Source organism: Poecilia latipinna, unplaced genomic scaffold (genome assembly GCF_001443285.1).
Source record: "Poecilia latipinna isolate Pla-1442-1.1 unplaced genomic scaffold, P_latipinna-1.0 Scaffold964, whole genome shotgun sequence".
Taxonomy (NCBI): domain Eukaryota; kingdom Metazoa; phylum Chordata; class Actinopteri; order Cyprinodontiformes; family Poeciliidae; genus Poecilia; species Poecilia latipinna.
Window position 1 is genome coordinate 181358 of NW_015113580.1, and position 18202 is coordinate 199559.

Sequence of the window (18202 nt, forward strand, 5' to 3'; positions counted from 1 at the left end):
TTCATGTATATATCTAGAAAGAGAAAAAAATCAGATTTAACTTTAGAAAAGGAAATAGCAGTGGTCACCACACTGAAACACTTTACCTGAACAGGCATGCAAAAAAAACCACAAAAAAAACATGATAAATTATTGTATTTCTGAGGTGAATTTGAATTTGAGCTAATAGAAAGGTTGAGAACTTTCAACATGAGACATTTCCACATAAAGCATTTTGTGAATCAATGTCAAATAGATAAGTTCAGTTTTTTCTATGAAGTTTAGTTATTGAATGGACTTTTTCAATATCTGCAGCGCAGAATAACAAAATCTAAAATAAACCTGAAATGGAGAATGAATTAGCTAGAAGCACCAAGTGACAACTGACAGGCAGAGTAATATCTTCTCTGGATTGTTTCTGCAAGCCCATTCACTAACACGAGTTCACAATACTTGATAGTATGATGGGTCCAACACTAACATTCTCTGAATCAGTGTCAAGGGTACTCCAGACATGGAAACTGCAGTGGAAGAAGGTTTCCAGTAAAAAAGCTCCTTGAACAAACAATGTCTTTAAGAATCACTAGTAAATTTTCTTTTCATCAAAAAACAGAAAGTCAGACTGATGCAATGGGATCCCAAATAATATGTTTGCTTTCATCAAGTGAGTTGGACTGTGAGGTGCAGGACTAAAGGGGAGCAATCAAGACATAAAAACCTCTAAAGATAGCTAATTTATATAATATATCTTGCCTTGCTCTGTTGGTTTTATAAGAGCATCATCTAAAGTGTGATACAATAAAATAAATTTGAAGGAGTCAGACTCCTTGTGCTCCGGTTTTGAATATTTCATTACTTATTTAGTAACAATCACTGTGTTTTCTCTCAAAGTGTTTTATTGAGCTTTTAGTCATAGTAAGAGTGACTGTACATATATTAAACTACCTGGTTTTACCACGTTGTGGAATTATTTAAACCTAACCTAAAGCGTACAAAAGCACACCACAGATTGTCATTATTTCGCACGCAAAAATCAAGCTGACATGGAAAAGTTTGTGAAAAATCCAATTAACTTCATAAACTCTACATATATAAAAGGTTTAGAATGTAAAGAGAAAATATTTATGGATTTTCACTTTAAATTTCTTTAACGCTGCTCCAGTTTGATCACAAACCTTCCACACTGGTAGGACAAATCAACTTCTAAGCATTCCTATTTGGTTTGTTGTGAAGCCATTTCTGTCATATAAAGAGTAGGAGGGATTAGAACACAAGGAGCCCTATGAATCAAAAGGGGCGGTGGATCCAGGCAAGCAGTGGTCCTCGCTCCAGAGGTCAGTGTCAACTCAGCACCGTCAGATCCACTGTGGGCACTCAGCTGGAACTAAATGTGGACACTGAGACGCCAACTGGTAGACTGCTGCCAAGGACCTCTCACCCCGCAGCGCTTTCTGTCTCTCCTTTAGCCCCGTGTCTCAGTAATGAGCGGGAAGTCTCTGCCTCCCACCTGCACCCGAAGTCTGCCACATCACATCCTCTTATTCCATTCTGTACTTATTTAATCCCTCAGCTTAACATTTTTATTGCAGCAAATGGCAGAATAAAGGAGGGGATTAAAGGACAGAGCGTTGAAATTTGAATCCTCCGGAGTCGTCTTACTCATATTGTTAGAATTATTTATAACCGCAAAACTGAATGTGTGACTGAAGAGTTATGGTAAGTGTGTTTGTGCGGAAGAACAATCTCTGGCACATGCAGAAGACAATGGCACTGCTGAGCTCGAAACATCTGTAAATGAGCTGGATGTCATTCCACACACACACACCCATTTGTGAGTCCCAACACATGACGGAGCAAATAGGATTACAGTATGGATGAAGACACAGAGGATCATCCAAACACCATAGTATCAATTCCATGGAGAGATGTGGCTGGGGTTATGGCATGAAGCAGGCAGATGTGGGGAGGGCGGGGGTGAGGGGTTTACCAGGGGCGGGGCAGGGCAGGGGATTAACTGGTCACAGGTCAGACATACAGTGCAATGATCTAATGGCTTGTGCACATCAGCTTAGCTCATGTTTTCCAAAAACAAGATAGAGAAATGAGGCCAGGATTCAAGAGATGAAAAGCACCACAAATAGCACACCGGATAAATGAAATGCACCAAAGTTCATGTAGTTCAAATTTTTTTTTTCTCCTCCTCTCCCTCTGGAATAGATCTTTGTTTATCTTAATTCCTCAGGGATAGAAGCTATGAGAGCAAAGCATGTGATACACACATAAAAATTTCTATTCTCAAACTGTAAATACATGTACTCTAGTTTTGGCATTTTCTTTTTTTAGAATTGTATATTTTTGTTTATATTATATTATATATTATTTATATTATTGTTCAAATACGGTAGCATGTGCTGCTGAATCTAAAGGGGGGATTTAAATGCATCTAACCTTTACTGTGTAAAGATTCAAATGGTGTGACATGACCAGCATGCTACAACCGGGACTATTTTGTGTCATTTGGTAATTATAAATCAGAGTAAATAAAGACCAAATGTTGGATATGTCATTATAATATACGTATCACCACTTGACCGTGTTCTGCTACATTTATGTTTAATGTTTGTGCATTAGAGAGACGCTTTTATCAAAAGTGACTTACAAATGTTGATATAAAAATGCAATTAAGATCACAGCTAACAAAAAGCTACTTAGAAGGAAGACCTTCTAAAGTCTAGACCACTATAGTCTAGTTCTTTCAGAGGTGACAGAGTGACAGTGAGGAGGGAAATGTGCACAGTGCAGGATGTACAGGTTACCTGCTAGGGCAGAAAATGCTCTTTGATGAGCTGCTTCTTCAAGAGTTTCTTGAAGACAGTTAGAAATGATATTGATCTGGTAGTTATGTTAGATTATTTCACCAAGAACACATAGAAGGACTCTGGATTGTGTTGAGCATGGCGTAGGCACCCTGACATTGTGGTTGCAATGTGACAAAATACACAAAATTTCCAAAGCGTTTGAAATCTTTTGCAAGGCACTGAAGACATTAGAATAAGTCAGTGTGACACTTACTTCAAACAGCTATGCCATATTGTTATATAAAATATTAGAGGCAATTTTAAAGAAATCATATACAAATGCACGCAGATCTCCACAACTATTTAATAAAATGAATTTTACACCAGACTACATTCAAATTTATACAGTCGAAAAAAAAAAATCTTTTTTTTTTTTTTTTTTTTTTGCATTCATTCACACATTTTATTAATTTCTCTCCTGGCGGCTTCAAGGACCTGCCTGTGCGACAGAGAATGGGTGATCCTGGGGCCAGGGAAGGGCTGGAATGCCAAGCATGGGTTTAAGCTGTACGGTAACATCTATGTCAAAAACCTCGTCGTGTGTAAAGCAAAATCACTTGAGCTGTTCGGCTGTTGAGTAGGAACTCCTCAGACAATCCAATAGGAACACATTCAACAAGGTCCACGGGAGCCAGGCTGACATGTGACCGGCTGCAACACCTCAAGGCTAAAGGTCAAGTCAGATTTCAGCAAATCTGAGCAGGCAAGGCATGAGCTTATACTTAGGGAGTGAGAGGAGCATGACTTGGCCTCCAACCTTTATCTACTAAGACCCTTGAAGATTTTTATGCTGACCTTGAGTTGACTCGTTCATCTGGGATGTTAGCTATACTAATTACTACCTGATAGCCTCCTGGTGCCAAATGCAATTCACATCCAGCCAACTCTCCAAGAATGTGCCACACTGGCTGGTGCCAACCTCCTTTCGTGCTCTTGGCGTGTTTCAGGCACAATGTGCCAGCCAGGCTAATGTATTTTTTTTTGTTTGAGATTGTGATATTTGGGTCTCTGGGGTAAAGTGGTGTCCCACTGGTGACATCTGAGGATCAAGCTGGGATGCAACCTGAAATGAGGAGATTAAAATAATGCAAAGGGATGGATTCAGAATCTGTGCGTTAAACTTTGATCCCACAGCTCTTCTTGCTGACTTTAGTGGCAAAGATATTTGAAAGGAGGACCACGGTGATTCAGTTATTTGGACATAATTATAGGTACAGAGGTTTCTCCTAATTCAATTTCTCTCTACATCAAGGTCTATTTGCACAACCTGGTGGTGACCTCCTGATTTGCATGTTTGGCTTGCTGTCTGCCCCCTGGGGTGCTCCTGCATTTTACGACGGCAGCTAATCATATCTTGACATCCAGATTTGACCCAGATCAATGTAAGGATTGATATGAGTGGTGTGTGTATGTTTGGGGTTGCATCACTAAATGTGTCTAGATGTTCAGTGCCATCTCTGATTGTGGATCTGCAGATGTAAATGCATTCTTTGTGTATTTTTGGGCCTTTCTTTGTTGATTAGATAAGAGATGTATTCTGCAGAAGGTGGACACACTGGAGGAGAGACAAAGAGAAGACAGGAGTGGCATTTTTCCATCCACTCTGTAGCTTAGCCCTTAGAGGCTCACACAAGTGATAACTAGTGTGTCTCTAAGTCATTCTGATAACATGGCGGTACACACAGAATTCCTTGTAGTAGGAAGATACACTTACAAGTGTACAAGATTTTCTGACTGCTTGAAATGTATTCACTGGTCGTTCCACAACAAGACCACAACTTTAAACATAACATGACGTGAGAAAATCCCTAAAGATCTACAAAGTAATTGACTAGTGACTGCATCGACCCTGATTAGTGTCTCCGTGATCTGAAAAAAGAATCTGGTGTTTTTCTGATCCTTGATCTACTAAGTTGCAATAATAATAGCAGTCTCCAGTGCAGACGATGTCACTGAGTGAAACAGACTTTTTTCAATACCAATACGGTGTACAAAGTCAGTAAAAAGATATAAGAGGTAAGAAGCTTTATAAAAGCAATTCATTTTCTAAATTATTTCCAAAATACAGTTCACTGAAGTTTCAATAGAGAGAGAGAGAGACATAGTCCACATGCTTCGTAGCAGTAAAAAACAAACAGCTTAGTTATACACTGAGCAAAAAAGAAAGAAAAAGCTGAACTTTTTATTACATTACATTGGCTCAGATACCAGATCGATTTCAAAGCTGAAAACTTTGCTGACACAGAGGTTGGGGGTCACTTGGGGCTACACAAAGCAGTGACATGCCATGGACAGCCACAGGATATTGGTAGATAAACAACCGGAGCAGGAAAACAGTGTTGAGGATTAGTAGTCATTGCCTCAGTGAGGGATCAGCACAGCCTATCTCATTAGTTCCTGGCACAATAAGCAAAGAAACCATCTAAGCACTTTCTGCTTCCTAGGCCACAAACAAGTCATTATTACACCTTTGTATTGCTTTTCATTTTCAAAATAAAATATTTTCTACTTCTGCTTTCATATTTCTCACCTGGTTACATTTCTAAACAATATTCAAGCATAAATAGGTTTTATTTCTAAGCACAGAAATCAACCCTTTGCTTTTGTATTAGTAATGTTCACAGTTGACCCAAAAACAGAACCAGCTTTCTTTATCAGGCTGTGGAGCCTTCTTAAATTCCTGGCTCTGATGCTGCTGCCCCAACAGATGACGACAGAAGCGACGATGCTCTCAACAACAGACTTGTAGAAGATAAGCAGCATCTTGTTGCAAACCTACAAGGACCTTAGCATCTTCAAGAAATGAATCCTGCTCTCTCCTGTTTTACAGACGGCTTCACTATTGTGTCTCTAGTCCAGTATGTTGTCCAGGTGAACTCTATAGTATTTATATTCCTCAACATGATGTTTATTTATTTTTTTGGTAAAATGAAGATATTACTTACAATTGCAGGTAAATTTTTTAGAGCCCAAAATCTCTTGATAGAAAATTTCAACAAAAACCTTTATTATACCTTAAAATATTACTCTCTGCTTCACACGTTTAGCCCAAGTTCTTTGAATAGGCCTATACATTCCAGTCATATTGTGCTACCCTGCAATTCAGTTGACAAGTGTTTGTTTTAAAGAAGAAGAAATGGCAGATGAAACCTAAACAACCACCATCACCTAATTTTTTAAAGATACTCTCGTCATCTCGCCAACAGTCTTTGTGGCAGTAAAGATTACAAGCAAAGGGACTCTTGCATGCCAGTGACAATTGTGAAAGACAAGATGTGATTTCTTAATGAGCGGATAAAGACACAGGGAAGATATGGGATACAGACAGCAGCTAAACTCATAATAGTAGTTTATGTTCTAGGACTCACTGTGTTTCTCTGGGATTATTGGATTAATTGCACACCAGGGAGTGCATTTAAAAACAGTTCACACCCACAAAAAGGATGTGTATTATTTAGGGCTATTACTTTGGCGCTATGTCGCCACCCTAAAACTATCCACAATTCCACAACAATTGGGATTAAAAAAACATGCTAGTAACCTTTGAGGTTGCCATCGACGCCCTTGATTACCACTTCTGTGAGGTTGTACATACATGATGTGCATGTTACTTTTCTCAGTAGTTGTTGCATGTCGAGCTCAGAGGGAAGGGCTGGGCAGATTAGAGCATGTATCGACTCAATGAGAAGAGGCCATATGGGCAAATGCGATCCATGTCCATGGAGCGCTAATCTGGGGATGCCCTCCGAGCAACTAAAGATGGACACTACAAGCAGAAGTTAAGAGGCTTGAGGATTGCAAAGCAGCAGGTGGCCAGCTCTGCTGTACCTTGCATAGGAGCGCCCCCATCTGATCCAGATTACTGATGGAGGATATAGACTTGACCAAGCAAGAAGGTTTTAAACATTTTCATGCCATGCAGTAAATTGAAACTATATGTGAAACTCTTTCAAAGTTTACAATATAGCTGACCACTGATTGGTAGGTTATCTTAAAGTCACACTTTAATAGAAATGGGCTGAATATACAGAATGATAGAAAAGCTACAGTGCATGGAAAATATGTCAATTTGGATACAACTAAGTCTTTTGGAGAATGGTCGACCAGCTTTCCAGTCTTCTTGAAATAAGTCTCGTTCACTTCAAGTCTTCACTCAAATTATTATTTTGCTTTAAATGATTTTTTCTGCTCTACTGGCCTTTATTAGGTAGTGAATTGACAGGAAAGCAGGAAAGAGAGAGGGAGAATACATGCGGCAAAGGTCAAGACTTCAACCCTGATAGCCGCGATGAGGACTGAGACCTCTGTACATGGATTGTGTGTTTTACCCCTGCACCACTGCCAAATGAAAGTTCTTGCCTCGAACTTTCACTTGACTTTAGATCTGGACTTTGCTCTGTTTATATGTTATGGGTTATTGTCCGTTGGAAGGTAGACTGCCACTGTTGCATCTTTTACAGCCTCCAAATGTTTCTTCTTCAATTTTTGACCTTTTTTTAGGTGTATTGTTTTTTTTTTCAAGCTCAGGGGCATGATGAGCTTTCATGCCCCTGCTGCAGAAGAACATTATATCCACCAAGCACGGATGCTATGGTGGGTTCAGAGAAATGTGAAGTGTTAGCTTTCTGGCACATTTAGTTTTTTCCACAGTGGTTAAAAAGTTAAAATGTGGTCTCATCTGACCAGAGCACCTTCTTAAACATGTTTGCTGTGTCCTCTACTTGGCTTGTGGTACACAGTAGAAGGGAGTTCTTGTAGTCTTGTTTCAACAATGACTTTTCTTCTTGGCATTGCTTCTATTAAAGCAGCTCCTCCAGAATTACTGAGAGCCTCCTGGGCACCCTGATAAATGCTCTTGTTGCTAGCCCTGTCTGCTATGGAGACAGACACGTCTTGGTAGGTTTTTGCCGTAACATAACTGTTTATATTCTAACCCTGCTTTAAACTTCACCACCACCCTGAGATGTCTTGCTGTGTTCTTTGGTCTTTGTAATGCTGTTTCTTTAACAAACCTCTGAGCCCTTCAAAAACTATTTTTAAGCTAATATTAAAGTCGGACAATACTGGGATTTTTGAAACCGGATTTTATTGAGGGATATCCAAGTAAAACAGGCTTGGCAAGGTTTTCTGATTTTGATTTGAAAGAAAAAAACAACAACAACTGAACCTTTTCTTTCTGCTTCATGACTGCATGATATTTTGTGTTGGTTAGAAATCACAATAAAATAGCTACATGTTTGTAGTTATATGACAAAATGTAAAAAGGTGGCAAAATCGGAGGACCTAATAAACAGTGAATACAAAATGTCCCTCAAGGGCATATCTGGCAATAAGATGGTAATGAGATTAGACAAGCCCAATTCACTGTGGAAAATTGTATGAGTGTTTCACTGAACGTTGCTAAACTTCCATTTATTTATCAAAAGTTTTGGAATGCTTCATGCTTCTATTTGTTTTGTCTGCAATACTGGTTTGAGTTTGACTTACAGACGGCAACACAATGCTCTGTAAAAAAAAGGTTTACATGGTGCAGAGGTGAAATAAAAAACACACTGTTTCCCAGACACATCTCTAGTTATAATTAAGATAGCACAACCACCATAAAAAAGTAATATAACAAAATCTGATAAAAATGCTAAATAATTAACTGTTTGAAGCTGCTTGTTGATGCAAAATTAATGATAAACATTCATATTTAAGAGGCAGGCAGTGGAAGGGATAAGCCAATTTTTTTTGTCTTTTTTAAGAAAGCACTGTGGTTTTTCAGAAGCTCCTTTTTTGGCTGCAACACAGAAATGGGATTTTAATTTGTGTTATTTTCGCTTTATACCTAAATATTAATATTGCAATCATATACATTTTTTAATGAAAAGTATTGATAAACCAAATCCTTATTACCCCACAAAATTAGGGACAATTATTTCTATTAGCTTCACCAAGTCTGGAATCCTTGACATGAGCTCTTTCCGCATTATTATGATTTGGTCTGCAACTAATGTGACCCAGACAAAAGCATGAGACAGCCTCAGTGAATCCAGGTCAGGGGTTAAAGAATAGTTTGCCAGAGTTTACCTACGTATTTCCTGTAACATTAGCTGAACATGAGTTGGCTGAGCTGAGAAAACATTGAAATACATACAAAAACACAGACAACAGACGCACATATTTGCAAGTGATCTTCGACCGAGACAGCCAACTTCCACCACACCAAGCTGAAAAAACAGTGGTGGGAGGACATGAAGTTCATCCGAGTGAGCCTAGATTTCCTTTTAAAGATTTAAGGCACACAAACATCCATCAGATGTGGCGTGTCAGTAAGTGTGTGTGTGTGTGTGTGTGTGTGTGTGTGTGTGTGTGTGTGTGTAGTGATGAGGTGTAGACAGCTAGAGTGTTTCATGGTCAGCAATGCGTGGATCAGGGAGGTGAGTGTCACAGCCTAGATGAACCTAGAGCAGAATAGAGCCCATGGCATGGCAGCACATGTGTCAACACATTTTCTTTAATAAAAGCCACTCCTTTGTGTCTCTGCTGTGATGTGCCAGATTGCTAAGTACATTTGCAGATATACTGGCTGTAGAAAAAGAGAAGAGCAAAGTCACCTCGCAGTACATCACACGCACAAAAAAAAAAGTAATTCCTAAAAATTGGATAAGTTTTGCAGCTACCACTTTTAATTTTTCTGAACAAGATCAGTAAGTTTAGATGAAATCCTAACTAGAAAATATTCAGAAATGCGAACCACTGTAAAATAACAAAGGGACATACCAACTTATATATGTTGTGACAGGTGAAAACAGAAGGAAGTCCCTTTCTGCAGTCCATTATGGTTAATTGCAGTTTTAAGCGATATTGCTTGTAGGAGAGCAGGGACGGTAATTAAAGTACAGGTAAGACATTAACTTACTTTTGTTAGCCATTAATCAGTGTTTACATTCAGAGAGCTCTCCCTTTGTAATTAATAATCAGCTTGGACAATGAATAATCACCTAAGAGGAAGCGATTTGTAGGTGTGTCTGTGCGTGTGTGTGTGTGTGTGTGTGTGTTATTAGCAAAGGGGCTTTCCCACCTTTGAAAGTGCAGACTCTGTGATCAAACAACCCATCAAAAAAGATCATAAACCAAAACATTCTCACTGCTGTTCACAGCACAATGCCTTCTTCATTCTGTAATTATCTAAAACAATGAATAAATTTCAAAGCGTTAGTAATATAAAAATATTGCTTTGCTACTTTCTTCAGACCAAACACATTTTACTAACATTTTTAACTGTATTTAATATAATTTGTCTTATTTGGACCATAATGCACTTTAAGCTGAATCAAATTAAACTGATTTGTCCTGGAACTGGATTAGATTCAGCTGATCAATCCAGCTTACCTTAATTTGCTTACCTTTTTGCATGAAGTATACTGAGATGACGTTAACTGGGGATTTGTATGATGCAAATAAATTGAACCGAAACCAAAATAAAAAAAAAAAAATACAGCGTAATTTTGCTGTCATTATCTAAATAAACACACACTGGGATGATTTAAAACACTGCATTATGTTTAAAATTGTCATTGTAATATCATTGCTGAATATTGGCACTATCATCCGGGTCAGCTGTGAGCATCTGCAGCAGCCTTACTCCTTCCAGCACCATGAAGATACAGTAATATTAACCATGCAAAGTGTGAAATTAGGGCACTTGGAAATGATAGTTAACAATGATTACTGAAAACTCTTTATGATGTTAATATTGTGCAGGTCAAACACACAGCTGAACTTCATACTTGAAAGTCAGATTTTCTAAGTTCCTTGAAAGAAATACAAGACAGTCATAAGAAGCCAGATTTCTGACTGGGAAATATGAGAGAGGTAGACAGACACTTCTTATTCTTCTCTTCCAGGAAGAGAAGAATAAGAAGAGAAAAAAAACTAATGCCCACACTGCAAATAAAGCAAAAGGACGACTGATCCTTTATCCCATTTCTCCATGATGCTGCATGACCAATAGAAGTTGAATACTTTGCTAGCCCACAGACATTTTAGCGCGGGTCTGTCTGAACATATGCCATTCTCCACACCAGCCCCAGACTTGCCTCAGGCCCAGCTCTGCCTGGCTACACACAAGAGCAGTAGTTCACATTGTGATGTGAGCCCCTGGATATGTGTGCACGCATGTTGGGCATGACAGCAAGGATTCACTGGCTTATTTTCTGTTACTGAGAGGCTTTATCTTTAGCCCCAATTACCAACACTTACACATACACACAGGCAAACACCATGGCAACCGAGACAACAGCAGCCATGGTGGCATTTGGCTTGACTGAAATTCTGCTCCACGATGCCCTGACAGCCTTCCCTCAACCCTCTCTCAACCTTGTCACCTCTGTTGCTCTGCTGTAACTCTCACCACAATGGCTGCTGCCTGTGAACCTGCCAGGCTGCCAAGGACACAAAGATGACTGAGGCAACCTTTGACATCAGAAGCTGCCACCAAAAGACCAGAGACAAGCTGAGTTGGCAGCTCTCTTAGCAAGCTAGAGACCCAGATCTTTTCAGCCCAGTTAAAGTAGCAGGAGTCAACATAGCACAAGTCAATAGTGCACACATACCAAAACGATAATGTGTCAAACAGCTCTGTGTTTGGACAATGTTAGGCACGGCAAAAGTTTTAAAATTGGTGACCTCGGTACTTTGGCTGTACCGCAGCTGTCATTTGACTGACGGCAGTCGCTGAGAAGAGGCCGAATTGGGAGAGTGAAAGAAAATGACATTTGAACATGAAATAAAGCAGTGATTTTGTTCTGAGAGCTAGGTGACATTTCAAGGAGCTGATTCACTGGTAGATGTTCAGGCCAACCACCCACACTGCTTCATGTGGAACAAGCCTTTTTCAGTTAAAGAGACGAGATAGCAATGTTAAGAGATGTACTCGCAGACATGGGGGGCATGTGTAAGATGACCTATACATTCACTATGATGTCAGTGAGCAGCTTTGAAGGGAATAAAATCACAAGGTATGAACCTCCGAAGCGGCAATGGAAATGAGAGAGTGAGAGAGGAGCGCACAGTCCCCTGCAAAAGTATTCATACCCTTTAGACCTTTTCACATTTTGCTTGGTTACACCCATAAATTTCAATGCATTTCAATGCAGTTTATTGAGGGTTTACATGACACAAAGTGGACTGGGTTTTAAGAAGTTTTTACATATTAAGTTCTGAAAAAATGTGCCTCACTCTTATAGTACAAATGTTTAGTTGAATTACAGTTGCAGTCTTTTCAAATGGGTCACTTTTTACATTCAAAGACAGAAATTGTTACCCATCCTACTTTGGAGGAAAGGGTACTTCTGATCTAAACTATTTTATTACAGGCTTGTCAGTTTAAGTGGACAACCACATACAGGTCTAAAGAGGCTGGATGGAAATTAACTAGGCACGTTCAGATTTCTATTTTTCTGCTATGAACATGCTTCTGTCCACTTTCCAAACATTAAATTGTTTGTGCAGATCCATTACCTGAAATCCACCCAAATCCATTGAATTTTGTGGTTGTTATGTGACAAAATGTGAGGCAAGATATTCCAAGTTTCCCAGGTATCTGTTGGTAGGTACATATTAAACAAGTGGTGACTCAATACATTATTTAAAAAGTGCCTTGAAATACATCACATATATACTCTTTCCTATTTAAAGACTGAGTCTTCTCTTTGTTTGTCAGTGTGTGCATATCTAAATGTGTGTCACTCTTCAAACAACATCACAATCATCATCTCTTATCAACAGTCATGTTGAGGATTACAGCTTTCATCCCTAATCCTACATTAAGGACACATTCTCATGATGGACATGACATCATCGAGGCCAGTGAACAGCAGTGAGGGCACAGGGACAGGAGGCCAAACACTGCAGGAGAGGATTAATGAATACAGGAGGCAGAGTGGATGATGAAAAAGATGGGACAAAGTAGTCGGAAATAGAACTGAACTTGAACTGACAGTTTATGTAAGAAAATCTTTGTTTTATGTAAAAATTAGTGCTCTTGAGTCTGATTGACAATGATCGCTCTCCATCAGTGCTCAGGTGGCTGTATGCAGATTGATTTACCCAACACACACAAACACACGTGCAAATAAAAAAAAAGGACTAATAGTAAACGCACAAGGAGCATTTACACTACTTCTATTGTCATTACTATCAAAAATGATTATACATTTATTATATCCATCTCAACAATTAATGGAAAGGCTGCACCATTTGACAATATTCAAACTTTAAAGTATTAAGTTCTTTACTCAACCCAATAACGCCAACACTACTGCAGAGTTCAGGCTTTGAAAGATGCGACCGTTGAGGAGTGTGTAGGTACAGAATACCAGAGTATTACCTGCAGAAACTCTAGGGCAGTCTGGCAACATGGGCTCAAGCTGTGTGTCCAGTGGCTCGGGACTCGATACCCAGTTACAACAGCACTGTAGGAAACAAAACCAAGGAAACAAATATGTCAAAACACATATCACAACTTTTACTCTTGAGTATATTATTATTATTATTATTATTATTATGAAAAAAAGGACAGTGGACAACTACAGTTTCCTAAAGACTCAACATACAAATAAACACAAACTGCAATCAATATCTACTTAAATCAGGAAGAGTAAAAGAAACAATGTTAATACTAAAACAGTGAAGAAAAGCTCTGTAATGTTGACCATGTAAAAGAAACAACAGAAGGCACAGCAGAAGAGAAAAAGGAACAGGTGGGCAAAAAAAAGCGTGCAAAAGAAGGGAGTATGAACGGTGGGGGAAGAGGAGACAAAGACAAGAACAAGCAATTAAAAGCTCTGTGATATGCTGCTAAGACAGCCTGGCGTTTGTTTGGAGTGGAGAGCTGAGGCCTTCTACCATGGCTGATCACTGGGCGCCCTGGGGGGAGAGGGTGTCTGCCCCGCTTGCTGACCCATAACCCCCTGAAAACACCCCAACTCTTCTCAAACCCCTTGTGGTTGACAACTCCACTGTCAGAAAGGGAGGAAGACCTCTTTATCTGCTGCTGCTGTCTTCATCCATCTTGTGTATCGCTCCTAGTTTATATGTGCCGCCTCACACTGGGGTGTTTCACACATACAAAGTTTGAATCTGATGCTCTTTCAGTAAAATGTATCAATCCCTGAGAACAGAGAGCTTTACCTTTTGCTCCAGTTTTGAGTTTTCATTGACTGGGTCAGTGGATGACAACACATCAAACTGTGTTTGTCTCTTTTGACTCTGCAGTGTGGACTGGCATGCTCTGGTTCATAGGGTTAGAACAAAAACAAGGGAATAGGGGAAACGAGACAGGGAGGCTGAGAAGGAATGCTTAGAGAAGACGCTCCCCTAGATAAGATAAAAGTTCAACAGAAGAAAGAAAAAATGTAAAGAGATTAGAATGTGCAGCTGGCGTCCTTCTGATTCACTGCTTATCTGCCCTTGTTTACTTTCACCCTGGCCCCCTGACAGCCATTACTGCGTAGTGCATGCTTGTGTGTGCGTAAAGGTTTCTGTGTGTGGGTCAGTGACTTCATTTCGGGGGAGGGTCTCCCACAAAGATGCGTTGTGATCCCTTCAAACTCAAATACACAGGAAAAAAAGGCACACGTGCTTCTGAATTCTCCTACTAACCCGCAGACGTCCAAGGTGATTGACAAGTCGGACAAATATGCAACACTTCTCATGTTATAACCTCTAACAGACACCGTGGTATGTGAAAAGTCAATACGTACAAATCAAATGAAAACAAATCCAAAGCCATATTACTTCAAAAGCATGCTGAAGATTAGAAAATATTTACGGGGAGATAGTGGATCCCATAATACAAGTTTTGCTTTGAAGAGTAGTTTCATCAGCCCAAGGTTTACAAAACTCAGGATTTCAAAACAAGTGAAACACTTGTGAAAAGTATCAGACTCAAGAAAGAAATTAAAGTCAGTCAATGGTGTCCTTCTTAGACAAAAATGTCCAATTAAAATAAGAACAAACAGAGCAGCATGTGTAGAAAGTGAACCCCAGAATCTCGTCACTGCAAGCGCAGGCAAAACTGCTGCTGCTCGTGCCAAAGCTGCACATGCAAGATCTTGTAGGAATCGTCACAACTTTATTGCACCAGGAAAAGTCAATTTCTCAAACAAACACATGTATATAAATGTGTTGTACAGGCAGAACAATAAAAATGGCGTTCTTACAGTAGCATGGTAAATGCAGAGCAAGAGCAAGTTTCATTATTTCAGAGTTTGTGAAGTGTAGTTATGCTCAGTCATGGTTTATGTTTTCTGAGTTATAAAAGGGTTAGCTTCTTCACATTAATTCATCTTTGAGTCCTGTACCACATCAAAGAGTTTGGAGATAATATCACACATTCGGTCTGAAAGTATAAGAACAAACATTCAGAGCCAGAATGAAGTTATTAAATTACAGTGTTACTGAAAAAGAAGGAACTGACCACAACAAAGTAAAAGTTTATTTATGACTTTTACTTATTTCACATTTTTGACATGTTTTCAATGATTAACTGAGAAAGTATAAAGGCATCAGTTATGCTGTGTGCTTGCCTACATGTGTTTGCTATGTTTTAAAATAAAAATATTACAGATAAAGTGACCCCTGAATTATTTCTGTAACTTCTGCACCAGGTAAAACTTTAGTCTTTTGCCATCAACAGCTTGATTAATCTGTTCTACAAGAATTACTTGGTTTACTTTTCATTGAATTAAAATGATTGTGGAACTTTTTTAATTTAAAAAAAAATGGAAAGGAGGTATCAAAAAAATGCCCTCTTGAATCGAGTCCATCATGTTTCATTCATTCCTTTAGTCACATAAATCAAACACAACTGTATTTGGAGAGGATATAGAAAAAGTGAAGCCACAGAGGTTGAAGAAAGATCAGTGAAGAGATGAGAGGGGAAACAGGGGAGGCAGCTGGGGGCTTTAGTGCTGGGGGAAGATGAAAAGTCATCTTGGTAAACAGTGGCATATTGTGTATTTTTAGATCTTTTGCTTTGCCCTAGATGTGCTCTCCTCTGAGTCTGAGTTTGAGGGCAGAGCTGTGTGGAGCAGCACAGAAGCAGTGGGGCTCCTTGACTGCTACATCAAGTGTCTCATTGTATCTTCTTTAATTCATTCAGTTTGTCTGGAGGAAGATGTCAGCTGGGCTGTGGAGCAGTGGGCTGAAGGCGACTGGAGAGGGAGAGAAGGAGGGGAGTCTTTCAAAGGGCCCTCCTCCATCCCTTACAACTCCGCTATCACCACCAATGGAGACATGGAGGTTTGGCTCTGAATAGATTTGTCAAGGCAACACACACATGTGCATACAAACTCTTGCATAAATAGACACACACATACATGCACAAACGCACACAGACACACGGAGCACAAAGCCCCAGAGCTGTGGGAGACCACAGGCATAACAGCCTTCACATAAAGGCAAGGCCTGCTGGCTGGGATTAGAGAAGGGTGACATGACAATCGGATGGCACATCTCATCGGCTGCCTCTGATGCATGGCATCATCACTTCAAGCTGCTCGTCTACCGTTCAAGTCCTTGCATTCAACTAATCAACAAAACAGAAACAAATAGGTAGATAGATTCGGCTTTTCCCACAATTATGTAGCTCTGTGTATGTTTCTCTCTATGTTTTATATAGTTCCATGATTTCCACAGTGTTTTAAATGTGGACAGAATCGCAACATTAGATGAAACTCCCCCCCACCCGCTCCCAAACTCACGGAGAAATGAATTTATTGTACACATTTAAGCGTGGGTTATTAAAGTTTACCAAGGTTTTGAAAAGTTTACAGTTCAAAACCGCTAAGTAGTCCCATCATACATTTCCTAAGGTTAAGCAATCATTACAATCACAAGCCTGAGAAAGATGGTGAGCTCTCTGTTGTCTCTTTCGCGACCTGTTGCTGCACACTGATGTTTAGGTGTCTGAAGGATGGCTAGCACACTCATTCTTTGTTTTCTACAATGACATCGCTTTTGGAAAAAAAAAAAAAGAAAAAAAAAAGAAAATAAGGCTTCTAAATTAAAGTAGCAGTATTAATTTTTGAAAACCTATAATATTAAATGCAATGAGCACTTTAAATCTAAAACATTCAGCTCATTGTTACTTTTTTCAATATCTATGCATTTTTAAATTATATTCAAAATAAATTAGTATGCATAAATCACTCATAATTCGTATTATGAGTGATTTTGAAAAATTGTTGCTTAGAATAGAAGCAGTTTGACCTTATGGATATTTGTGGTATTTTTTATGCAATTTTTTATGTAATTACTGTGTAACTCAATTTGATTATTGTGAAAGAATCTCATTCCAAGCCAGATCTTCTTCCAAAATAAATAGGAGACAATCAAAATACTCTGTTTCTTAACCATTTTTTATTGTTTCAATGATATTACTAAAATGTATGTTTAATTTTGCACCAAAAATGTTTCTGGTCCATTCATTGGTTGGCTCCCACTTTAAATGTGACTTGTTCTACAATAAGACTAAAACTTAGATAACTCTTTTTTTTTTTTGTTTTTTTTTTGTTTTTGCAAAAACAGTTTTTCTTTCCCTCCTTTTCAAAATGTGGAAGCAGTGGCTCCATTTTCTCCACTAACCATGCATCCGTTTACAAAACAAACTCTGCATGGCACTTCATCTTATTCCAGACTATTTTAAGTCTCGTAACACCAAGATTTTGGCTTAAACATTTAGATCGAGATAAATCCGTTCCTGTTCAACTAACAGGAACAGGAACAACTTTGAGTTCTGGCAAAAAGTTTACACACAGATTGTATCTGTGTGTGAGATCCAGTTCCTGCTTCAGGATACATTTTATACTGCAAGGCATGCTGTTTCTTTTACATTACCAACAAAAACACATGCAAACAGGGTTGCCACCAACCACTGAAGTTGGTGTGACTTCCTATATCATCTGAGAAACATCTCTCACTTAAAGCCTTTCCTCATTGGAACATAGCCACGATGAAAAGCTCAAGATCAAACTAATCACTCGACAGCAGGTAAAATAAATAAAATGTTATCGATAATGATCTCTTAAAACCAACATATGAACGCAAACACTAACAGACACATACATGCAGTTTGTTGAATCCCATTAATTTCTTTTCAATTACACACAATCTATTCAACTGAGTTCCAAGAATGGCATTTTAACGCTGTCATTCTGAGAGCAAACAGGAAGAAAAACAGTGGCTCAGTGCCCAAACGTCTCCTAAACTGCAGCACACGACAGTTTTCGAGCAACTACTCAGGAGAAGTTCTTGGTCACTTTCTCTCTCTCCCATCTCCTCCAGAAGGTATATAATCTCTGTGGATTAGGATTAGG

General features: G+C 39.1%; 1 protein-coding gene across 1 annotated transcript in view; it reads right to left on the reverse strand.

Moving 5' to 3' along the window:
• LOC106958135 (protein FAM172A-like) overlaps positions 1-18202 on the reverse strand; it is a gene marked incomplete at its 5' end in the record, with an annotated part of 84542 nt that overhangs the window by 34498 nt on the left and 31842 nt on the right. The window contains one exon of the mRNA XM_015049897.1: positions 13213-13297. Within this exon, the coding sequence (XP_014905383.1) occupies positions 13213-13297 (85 nt within the window). The remainder of the gene's footprint in view (positions 1-13212; positions 13298-18202) is intronic.